Genomic DNA, 12,062 nt, shown 5'->3' on the forward strand with positions numbered 1-12,062 from the left:
AGGGCGCCCGAGCATCCTCGCCGGCAGCACCGGGCTTTGCCGCGCCGGGCGGAGAGCCGTGCCCACGCCCGCCCGTCGTTCCGCCCCGCACGGACACGCGGCTCCCCCGCTTGAACCGGAACCTCTTGCGGAGGCCGCCGCCGCCGCCGGGGACCCGGGCGCCGACCGGGAAGCGCTGCGGGGGGGCGGGAAGGCGGCCTGCGCGGCGCCGCCCGCCATGGCCGCGGCGGGGTGAGCTAGGCTCGGTGGCCGCAGTCGCGCGGACCCGAGCGCTCCTCCGCCGCGGACAGGCCCGCCGGATCAGGGCGGGCGAGTGCGGAGGCCGAAGGGGAACCGGGGGAGCCGGGGCCGCCGCCCGCTCGTCGCCGCCGCCGCCGCCGCCGCCGCCCATGGCGAGGCCCCGCCGCCGCCGCCGCTGCTGACCCGGGGGCCGGCCGCGGCTTCCGCCCCCTCCCGCGGCGGCGGGCGGGCGGGTATCCCCTCCACGCCCCCGCCGCCCGCGCCCCGCGCCCGCCCGCGCCGCGCTCCCGGGGACCGGGAGGAAGGCGAGAGCAGCAGGAGTCTGGGGGCCACCGAAGATGGGGAACACTACCTCGTGCTGCGTGTCGTCCAGCCCCAAGCTCCGGAGGAATACCCACTCCCGGCTGGAGTCCTACCGGCCCGACACGGACCTGAGCCGCGAGGACACGGGCTGCAACCTGCAGCACATCAGCGACCGGGAGAACATCGACGGTGAGCGCGGGCGAGTCCGGGTCGCGGGGCGGCGGCCTCGCGAGCCTCCTCCTGACGTCCCCACAACCCTCCCGCATCCGCCGTGCTCTGTCTGCACCCCGCGTTTGTGTGGCCGAGGCTGCTGTGGCTTTCTCACCCTGCTTCTGTAATCAGGGCAGGACCGGGTCTTGGTCCCCGTAACCCCGGGAGCTCCGGGGTCCCGGAGACCCCCAGCGGCGTCCCGGCTTGTAACCCCGAGCGAGCGGCGGGGTAACTTTGCCAGCGGGAGGCTCGGGAGTACCGCGGGGGCGGAGGGGTGAGGGTCGAGAGGCGACAAGAGCTGGCCCTTGTCCAGACTCGAGTGGCCAGTGCTGAGGTGCCCCGGCCCTGAGAGCCTGCGTCCCAGGCACTGTGTGAACGTAGCCACAAGCCAAGTTATTCCCGGGAATGGTGAGCTAGTTTGTCCTTTAGAAGGCGAAGAGAATGGATGATCCCTGGCGTAAAGGAGGAGTGAATCCCATTTTGGAATTAGTCTCTGCCTGGAGTTGGGAGAACAGGGTTGTTGTGTATCAGCTTCCCCACGGAAACTTACAAATTGATCCCAATTGGCAGTTCCTTATTTCCGTTAAAAACTTAAGGATTTTTGTGTGTGTGCGGGATTGGAGTCAAATAGCTTCACCTGAAAACTGAAAAAAACAAAACGAAACTACAAACTCAATTATTACCAAAATGGTTTGGAGACGTATTTGGGTTGTCACTCAGTTTTTGCTTGGGGCAGAATTACAGTCCTGTGGATTTCTGACTGAACTGAGTGATGTTTGGTCTGGTGTTTATAAAGTTAAAGGACTGATCACTGCACCTAGTAACGTGTGTTTATTTATGTCCCACAGTAGATCCATTAGTACTAATTTGTCCTTAAGTTATGTGGCTTAATATGGATAGGTAGTTTCTGCATCATGCTTGAAACACAGTTTGCATAATTTCAACTTAAGAAAATGTGAAATTGGAAATGTATTCTTGTGATAACGTGGTTTTTCTTTTTTTAAACCCCAAGTCTTCTCCCAGTTGATATAGTTGAACTAAGATGAAAAAATTTCTTGTGTGTGAATGAATTGACACAACTTTGTGATAAGTCCCATTCTTGACAGCTTTAGGATGGAGAATTCCCTCTAGTGTGGAAATTTAAACTCTGCTAAGGGAAAGAATTTTCTCATTGTTTGGTCTCTTAATTTATTCTAAATAGTAATGTCATCTCTGCAGGACTGCAAGTTTATTAAATGAGTACCAAATATTAAAGGGACTAATAGAACATCTGGTTTACAGTAGGCACTTAGTAAATTAGGGTTCTACATTATATTTCAAGTTTAGAAAATATCTTACTCTCTTTAGATGTCTTTGAACTACAGTTACACTTTAAATTCATGCATTTAAAGGCATCTGGAAGGATATTAAGGTCTGGTCTGTCTTTTTTTTTTTTTTAAGATTTTATTTGTTTATTTATTTGTCAGAGAGAGAGATCTCTTTTTTTTAAAAGATTTTATTTATTTATTTATTTTTATTTATTTATTTTTTTAAAGATTTTATTTATTTATTTGACAGACAGAGATCACAAGCAGGCAGAGAGAGAGGAGGAAGCAGGCTCCCTGCTGAGCAGAGAGCCCGACGCGGGGCTTGATCCCAGGACCCTGAGATCATGACCTGAGCCGAAGGCAGCGGCTTAACCCACTGAGCCACCCAGGCGCCCCTTTATTTATTTGTCAGAGAGAGAGAGCGCGAGAGAGAGGGAGTGAGAACGTGCGCGAGTGGGCGCACACACAAGCGGGCACAGTGGCAGGCAGAGTCTGAGAGAGAAGCAGGCTCCCTGCGGGACTCAATCCCAGGACCCTGGGATCGTGGCCTGAGCCGAAGGCAGTAGCTTAACCGCCTGAGCCACCCAGGCGTCCCACGTTCTGGTCTGTCTTGATCACTGGTATGGTCCAAAGCATCTGGAGGTTATGTCTAGCATACAGTAAATATTTAATAAGTGTTTTTTTTTAAAGGAATAAATGAATGAATGAGTTTATTATAGAAAGCCATTACCCCAGAGAATATTGTTTAAATAGTGAATTAACATTTCTGGGTTTAAACTAGCACCATCTTATGAATTGAGTTCTGGGGTAAAGAGACACTATGAACTTAGGTTAGAAATCTTTTTAACCTGCCCTAGAGTCTCTTACACTATCCTGACCTAACAAAGCAAGAGTTGGTGGTCTTCCAAATGTTTTCTGAAAGCTGACTTGATGACCAAAACTGAGATTTCTTTCAAATGAAGTAACACACAATACTAGTCTTTTTTTCTCTGGCAAAATCCTTCTAAGACTTACTGCCAAATACCTGGTTATAATTACTCTTCACCTCCCCAGCCCCACCCCGTTTCCTCTCTATAGTCAATAATAGTATGCAGCATGGCTCTAAGAAACATTAATCTTCCTTTTGTCTGTATTTTCCTAATTCATGATGTAAAAATAAAGCCTCTTCCCAATATTAGTGCATAACATGGAGAAACTATAAGCCTGTCAGCGTTGTGTAAGACTGGCTGATTCACTATTTAAACAATATTCTTTCTCTCTCTCCTAATTCAATAGGTAATACTTCTAGGGTTTACCTATCTGTGGTTCTCAGCATTGGTTTCAGTTACACCAGAAATCTAGGACTGGGCCTTGGCATTAATATGTTTAAAGTTCTCCAGGTAATTCAGAGATGCAGAATCCCTGGCTGGATAAGTCTGTTCAGGGACATTTTCCATAGAAATTGATTCAGTGTCAGAAGCTGGGAGAAGAGAACAGACTTATTTAAGTTAAATAGCATATAGAAATAGGTATAGATTGTAACTTCTGAATTATATTGATAGATGATTAGTAAACATTTAAAAACTATAGCTGAAGCATTCTTGAGTATATCACAAAAGCCAAAGTGCTCAAGTACCATCTTTATCCTTAGAGACATCTTAGACAACTAGAATTGAAAGGTTGAGAGGAGTTCATGGGGCTTCTGTGATGGGTCAGTTTCTTAAAATCACAGAGATATGAAGTTTGAATCCATGTTTTCCCTGCCCCAAACATACAATGGCTAATATTTGTCCTGTAATATTTCAGGGCTGAGTTAAGGCAGTTAGGCTTCCATGACACCTACCAGCAACTTGCCCTGTCTTTGAACTCAGGTGTACCTTAGTATTAGATTATTCATGTTTTTGGAAATGTGTATTAGGCTCATCACCTCCCTAGCTGTTATTTCTCGTAAAAATCTTCTGATATTGAGAATTAACAAAAGGACTTAATGACAATGATAGTAATATTTGCAGCCATTATATATTGTTTATTCTGTGCCAAATGCTGCTCTAACTGCTTGATATCTTTTTAGTCATTTAGTATTCACAATAACCCTATGGATAATATTATCCTTACTTTAACACAAAAAATGAGGCAGAGAGAGGAAAAACGAGTTGCCTACAGTCATACACCCAGTAATGGACACATGGGTACTTTCCATTGTTGCTTGACTAGAAAGCCATCGCACATTTACTAGTCCTGGGGTTGCTTTCTGGGAGAGGGTATCTTGTCTTTATAGTCATAGCCACAGTTTCTCTGAGAAGAAACATCATGTATCTTTAATAAACTGGCCTTTCCTGATTAGATTATTGCTGTGGGAGGAGAGAAAGAGGGGTGGACTTAAAGAGAATTTAAAATTTGATGAGACTAAGTAAATCAGGATAGAATGCCTGTAACATCTGTACCAAAGTGTCACTTACGGTTTGCCTCAAAATAATTGCTAGCAATTTCATCCTTTGTAGCTCAGCTATCTTCTTTGACAATCCAATTTTTCCAACATCCTGTATTCAGTCTGCTAGAAAAAAATGGCTCTCAACCTTCAAAATATATCCAGAATCCAAACACTTCTCAAAACCTCTCCTGCTGCTTGTCTCAGCTAAGATACCGAACTGATAGCTCTGTTTCTACCCTTGCCCACTACAATCTATTCTCAAACAAACATGGCAACCATGGTGAGAGCCTTTTATGAACTTTAATGTGTGGCTCCTCTGCTCAAAAACTGCAGTGACTCCTTATTTCATATCCAGTAAAAGTTTTACAATGGACTTTTACCATGGATGGAGTTGTTACAAAGGACTTCAAGGCCCTGTGTGATCTGCCTGCCTTCCTCACTCAACTTGCCAGCTCACTCTAGCCACACTGGCATCCTTCAGTGCTGTTCCTTGAATACACCTGACATGCTGTCACACCAGGGCCTTTGCTCTGTCCCTTTGCCTGGAGTGTTTTTCTGTGTTTCCTCTTGGCTCTCTCAATTGCCTTCAGTCTTGGTTCATGCCTCATCTTTTCAGTGAGGCCTTCCTGATGGCCCCCTTTAACATCTCTCCTATTAGCCCATCATCAATCCTAGTATACATTCTCTAATTATTGTTTCTTACATATTGCCTATAATATATAAATAAATACATAGATAATAATAATGTACCTTCTGGTACGTAAATTTCAGTAGAACATTTTTGTTTTGTTTGCTGATTCATTTTGTTTCCCTAAGGGTCTTTTATCCTGAAGACACTTTATATTTGTTTGAATGAATGAGTGAAGTCAGCAACTTACGGACATTGGAGTTAGAGTACATCATGTATATTTATTGCATAAGAAGAACAGGAGGGAAGTAGAGAAAGACTGAGACTTGTAATAATGAAAGTAGAGTGGATATGAAACGTTTTGGTTTGTTTGTGTTTTAACCTGAGAGGTAGCAGGTAGAGTGAAACCCTGAAAATGAAACTTAAGGGTTTAAAGCATCACAAAAGAAAAAAAAAAAAAACCTATACCAAAACAAATCATGGCTAATTGTAGTCTATTTAACAGTGTGATATGTTTAGTCTTTTTCCTTATCTCTTAAGATGAATGGCTTTAGCTGTGGCCTTAAATCCTTAAAGATCAAAATGAGGCCAAAATAGTTAATAAACCAAAAAGTACAACATGAACATAGGTAATTATGAACTTAGCTACTCCTGGTGATTTTCTTCATTAATTGTGAAGTGTTCTAAGATATACAGCAAATGATGTTTTAACTTCCTTAGTCAGAGAAACTGGAAGCCGAAAGGGCTCATCCTAGGTCAGGGAAGGATAACGGGGAAAAAGTACACTCACTGTTACAAGGGTGGGGAGACAAAGGAGCAATTTATGAGCTAAGCACCTGTTACAGAATTAGCTTAAATTACTGCCCTTGGTTTCTTTGGCTCTCTACAACCTCATCTCTTTGGGTTTCTTCTTGTGTGTCAGACCCACTTACCATTTCCAGCCTGCCGGACAAAACCCATACCTGTGGACTTTCATTCCAGACTAAGATTTATTAGCTGCACTGCCTGCAAGATTTGTGAAGACACCCTGACCGAGCATGGACTGGCGCATATTAGTCAGTATGGAGAGGTGCACTTTAAAGGTTCGTGGAGAGCGCCATTCTCCAAAGTACCAATGAAGATTTCACGACCTTTACTTACTTATTTTCCTCTCTAGTTTAGAATCGTGGAGTCGTTTGCTCCCCATCTTCATTTTACAGATAAGGAAACTGTATCTTGAGAGGTGCAGTCTCTTGCCCAGGTCATGTAGATCATGGACAAGGGTAGTAGAATTTATAGCACTTTGGGCCAAGTGCTATGCTAATTCCTTGACTTGTATTGTCTTTTTAAAATCTATATCATTCTTCCTATTTTACAGTAAAGAAATTGAGACTGGAAAGTTAAGAAATTTGCTCAAGGTTTCATAGCTGGTTAGTGTCAGAGTTGGAATTCAATCTGCTATCACTTGCTAGAGCCCCACATCTCAACTACCCTGTGACAGCTACTTAGGGAGTGACCTGGGTCTAGAAACTGACCCCCTATCCTCATGCCTGGCCCATGCCCACTTTGTTTTAAGATATTCATTCATTGCCTATATGCTTTGAGCTAGCAATACTTTGTGATTAGGATTTTTATTTTACTGCTTACTTTTTGAGAGGAGTGAAGATTAAATAATCTTATACAATGGTAGATATTTTCACTCTTTTCTACAAAGCTCATTGTCTTTATCATCTTGAGATGAATTACTCTCACATTTCTGGCTGGATGAAACTAACACAAAGATTAAATTCATTCCTATCTAGGAAAGGGTAGAACTAAAAGGAAAAAAAGAAACAAGATGCAAGACATGTGAGTGGTTTTGAAATTCTGTTTTAGTCACATAGGGTCAGAAATTTGGCTCCAGTTGTGTCCTATTGGGCTTACTTGAAGGAAGCAGCATTTGCTATTTTCACAAGAGTGTTATTGACGGTATCATGCCTGTCATACTTCAAAGTACGAATCCTCTCATGAGTCAACAAGAAGGCAGCCGGGGTGAGTCCACAGCGGTTGATCTCATGCATTCAGTATCATTTTCAGCTTGTTACCTGCAAGGAGGGAGACAGTTCACTTTCCCTGCCACATTTCGTGTCAGCTTGAAACATTGAGTAGTATGTTGTTGGGAATCTTGGTCAGGACACCGTTTGTACTCTGTGCTCTGAGACTCAACATTATTCTACCTTTGCTGAAGAATGAGGTGGGACTCAAGAAGGATAAGTCCAGGATGAGCTCTTCCCGGGGTTTTACAGGATGTACCTCTAGCTCTCTGAAGTGTGTTGGAGGGCAAAGAGCAGGAGCTCAGTAATCAGGAGACTCATGTTCCAGACATGGCTCTGCCTTTACTGTGGGCCCTCCATCTTCGTGAGCCTCACTTTTCTCTCTGCTTAAAAAGAATGTGCTTAAAAATGCTGCCTAGCCTATTAAGCCCTGAGGTACCTAAAACGAGAATCAAAATTGGCCTAAAATGCTTCCAGAAAATACTTGATGAATATATGTTATTATGAACATGGTCCTCATGTTGATTTTCTTGCATTAAATATTAAGTGTGTTCCAAGATCTACAACAAATTATGTTTGAACTTTCCATGATCAGAGAAGCTGGGAGCCTGAGGGGCTTATCCTAACAAAGACATCGCTGCAGTCAGTGTTCTTAAGGTAGTGCCAGAAGGATAGCTGGAATTTTGGAACTGGATAAGATGCGGTTATACAGAGCTGTATGACCTTTGAATGCGAAGCTTGCTGGTAGTTGAACTTGGAATAGGAATACTGCTCTAATACTAGTTTTCCTGGTTGCATCTCTCCTGAGTCACACGGTGATGTCCTGCAGTGAACAGAGGTACTCCTGAGATAATAGACCCCACCCAAACAGTCCCCTGACTGTGTCATGGAAAGTAAATTGCTAGGAATGTTAATATGGACCCTTAGATGGAGGCTGAAGCCACCAGGGTTTTGTCTTTTTTCTGTGTTTTTTTTTTTTTTTTTGAATCAGAGCAGGTCTTAAGGCTTATGTATGCATACATTTATTATGTTAAAATACTTCTTTAAGTAAAGGGGAATTGATGGGCTAAGAAATGAGCTCAGGCAGCCTGAAACAAGTTATTGGGGGCTGTTTGCAGCCATTTCTTTCCAAAAAGTCTAACTAGATCCACAACTGCAGAGAGCTCAGAAGATACCTAACGCACTTTTCCTTTCCCCTCCTCTGCCGTTCATGTTGTTTGTAGCTGTTTCCTATGGCTCTCTTACTTTCCTTCTTCTAGGGGGTCCTCTTGCTGTCTGACTCTTGGAGGAAAGGGGTGTTTCAAAGCTCCAACTGAGTGTTGTCATCTGACAACACACAAATTGACAGATTCCTCAAGTCAGCAAGATTTTGCCTGGAAATTCTTGGTGAAGCTGAGAAAAGAGGTCATCTCTGGGGCTGGTTAGCTATAAACTACAACACTCTGGGCATCTCTGTTGCCTGGCCAGGAAGATGGTTGCTTTTAAATACTGGATTGGGAAACCTTGAAATCTTTTTTTTTTTTTTTTTCCCCTCACCTTTGTCAGAATATTGACATTTTATACATTAGTTTTGATTTTGTAAAGAAACTTTTATTTTTGATTTGTTTTTTAGTATGGCTGAAAAATTACATTCTAAAAAAGGAGTTCTAAAATGTTTGGGTGATTATAACATTTCTGGGCTAAGTGTTCCCTTATATGGTTATATGACTTTGATAAAAAATTATCATAACCTGGTTTTATTACTCTGTAGCCACATTCGCTAGTACATGTTATTTTAATTCCTGGGTCATTATTTTCTGATCTTTGCTCCTTACTTGGGATGTATAGTGGGGCTTCATTGGGCATGATAGTTGTGAGTGCCATGCTCAGTGGAGATGTACTAGCATCAGTAGACCTGTCAGCTGGCGTTTGGCACTGAGAAAAGTACAGCTGGAGTACACGAAAGATAATTGTTAGCAACTGCAGTTGCATCCTTGGCCGTTTCTTTGTGAGCCTTGTACATATCTTAGTTGGACGGTGAAATGCCAAGTCACTTCTATTTTGGACACATCCGGTTATAGACCTTCTGGCTTTAAGGAGGCAGAATCGGAAATACCCTCCATGGGAGTGCATATGTGATATAACTGAGTGTTGCAAAACCAGGAATGTAGTGTTTAAAGCATTTTCTAAACAGATTCCTTCCTGTATATGGTTGCTTCTGCTCTTGGTGGGCAAAAAGGGAAAAGAGAAGTTATTAAACATATTTTTATATATTGGGTAAACTCTTTGTCTTATTTTACCAAACTTTTTTCAAATTTACCATTAGTCAGAGAAATTAGTGCATGGATGGATGGGTTAAGACATCTGTTCTTTGACTTTCAAGAAAAGGATTCACTCTAAATTTAGTATTCTGTCCATTAATGAATCTATATTCTTTTAGGATATTAATTGATTACAGGTATTCCATTAAGTGTAATCATAATTATCCTTTAAATTATCTCTGTTTTTTAGGTATGGATCCAGACTTTGTGTAGTTGCTTAAAAGTCTAGGTTTTAGGGCTTCTGTGTACCCTATTAGAGTCCAGGTTGAGAAATGAAGTCATGATGCTGTGTTTAATTCAGTTTCAAAAATTTCAAACTCACAAATTCGTCAAGGATTACTTCATTTACAGTGAGCATTACTTTTGAAAGTTTATATGGATAATTTTATTTTCCCACAGCCTCCAGCTGTGTGTAAGTGATGGGCTGTTATTTTAATGTGTAGTTTTATTTGAAAAGCATGGGTAAACAGGGTTTATATAGCATTAGAGATTGCCTTCTGTCTCTTGAAAGCTAAAGTTGGTGTTACTGAAGAGATACAAATTGTTTATTCGCTTTAATTTTAGCATATCTTTTCTATAAAATAAATCTAATATCTGATTTTTCCATTTCTTATATTTTGTAGGAAGTGCAGAGAAAGCCTGGTAAAGCCAGTATTCAAAAGTGTGACTTTAATTATGAACCACTCAGGGATAAATTTAAGCGGTGGGGAGCATATTCTTGCTTTGCAAACCATTTGCTTCTGCGGAAGATGGCTTTTTCTGCCAGGCCATGTATCTGAAGCGCCGTGCAAGCTCTGTGAGCACACTTGGCTGTGTGTAGAGCTCTCTTCTGCAGTAGGAGGGTTACTTGGTAACTCATGTTATGAAGCTGTTGGCAGCCCCTGGGCGTTAGGAAGTGAAGTACATGAAGAGAGGAGGTGAGGAGGAGCTGTGACAGCATTGTTAAGGTGGGACAAGTCAGGGGGGACCCAGATACAAGACAACATGACATGCACTGCAACAGCCCAGCAAGGCCCTGAGTGGTAAAGAATAGGCCTCCGTAGTGGGCCATGTCTGGGCGCCTCTGCATCCCTGAGAATGATTTGGGGTGGATAGCAAGCATGGCAGTGACTTTCCGAGTTGATGGAGATGTTCTGCTGGTAGAGGCCCTGTGGAATTCTGACGTGAAACCAGGAGACTGGCTATCCAGACAATATTTTCTTCTCTCATTTAAGTAGTGAATATTCTGGGACGCCTGGGTGGCTCAGTCAGTTGAGCCGCTGCCTTCGGCTTAGGTCATGGTCCCAGGATCCTGGAATTGAGTCCTGCATCGGGCTCCTTGCTCCGCAGGGAGCCTGCTTCTCTCTCCACCTCTGCCTGCCACTCTGCCTGCTAGTGCCTGCGCTCGCTCGCTTGCTCTCTCTCTTCTCTCTCTGTCTGACAAATAAATAAATAAAATCTTTAAGTAGTAAATATTCTGAGGACCATTTGTGGGTTTTTTTGACAATGAAATTTATTCTTGTGCCTGGATATTTCTAAGACAACACCGTGACAGGACTAGAAGGAAAGAATGAAGGGGATTGTGGGAAGGAGTATTGGGCCGAAGTGAAAGTTTGAGAGCAGAGGGCTCATGTGGGTAGGTGAGTGTGGACATTAGTCTGCTAAATGGCAGCCAGCTACCTCCTCTTAGGCATGGCTTAATGCAGCCTCATCCTTACCCCCCCTAGTCTCCTGTGTCCTCAGACTAGATCTGTGCATTCGCTTTGGGAATGAAAGGTTGATAGTTCAAGGATCAAATGAGTGTTTTCCTCTTGCTCTCTGTGTCTGACTTTGATTAACATGGTTTGAAAAATGTGATGTCAAACTATAATACTGATGTCCAGTCAAGAAGGACAGTCTGTAAATTGCCTGTATAGTTTTTGGTTTTTTATTCCTCAAAGTAGCATTCATAAATGGGTTTTTGTCTTGTTTAGCCACATTCACATGTGAAAGTATATTCACTTGAGCCTAGCTTCTTAACATAAAATTCTGGAACCCTTTCAGTAAAGTAGAAGTTCTGAAGCTGTGCCAGGGTTTCGCAACCTTGGCATTTTTGATACTTTGGGTAGGATAATTCTTTGTTGATGGTGGGGGCTGCCCTGTCCATTGTAGGATGTTTAGCAGTGTCTCTGACTCTGCCCAGTAGATGCGGGTAGCGTCTTCCTACCCCCAGTCATGACACCACAAATGTAATTGCCAAGTATAATTTCCCCAAGGGGGCAACTCTCCTCCTACTTCTCTTGAGAACCACTGAGTGCAGGTTCCAGGATTCAGGGTGAAAAAGAAACAATAGAGCAACTTCCTCATGGTTCTACTATCTCTGTCACTGTGACACATTCAAGGCCTGGGTGTGGAACTTCAGAGACTCTAGGCTGCACAGCTCCAGGCGCTGCCATTAACTTCAGACTTGACGTCAATGTCCTGCCCCTCCTCCACCAGTTTCGCAAAGGAATGCATTGTTCGTTTGGACTCCTTAGAACTAGCATCATGTTCTAAGATGGTGCTCCTAATGGTATTTTTGACAGAAAAGACATTGCTTGCAGTTCTGACCATGGGTGGTAGGATAGCTTTCTGTGTGTACCGGGAGGGTGTGTAGTTTCTTTACTTAAATTCAAAAATCACTTAATTTTCTTC

At 43.3% G+C, this 12,062-nt stretch overlaps 1 protein-coding gene across 2 annotated transcripts in view; it reads left to right on the top strand.

Annotated features, from left to right (window-relative positions):
- Positions 1-445: 445 nt before the first annotated feature.
- The window catches only part of CCNY (cyclin Y), a 224,438-nt gene continuing 212,821 nt past the window's right edge, over positions 446-12,062 (top strand). The window contains exon 1 of one of the 2 annotated variants that reach the window (XM_032837811.1): positions 446-732. In XM_032837811.1, coding sequence (XP_032693702.1) covers positions 579-732 — 154 coding nt within the window. In that variant the 5' untranslated portion in view covers positions 446-578. The remainder of the gene's footprint in view (positions 733-12,062) is intronic. The other variant, XM_032837810.1, reaches the window with a different exon arrangement.

Source organism: Lontra canadensis, unplaced genomic scaffold (assembly GCF_010015895.1).
Source record: "Lontra canadensis isolate GAN:19392208 unplaced genomic scaffold, GSC_riverotter_1.0 scaffold100, whole genome shotgun sequence".
Classification (NCBI taxonomy): Eukaryota; Metazoa; Chordata; class Mammalia; order Carnivora; family Mustelidae; genus Lontra; species Lontra canadensis.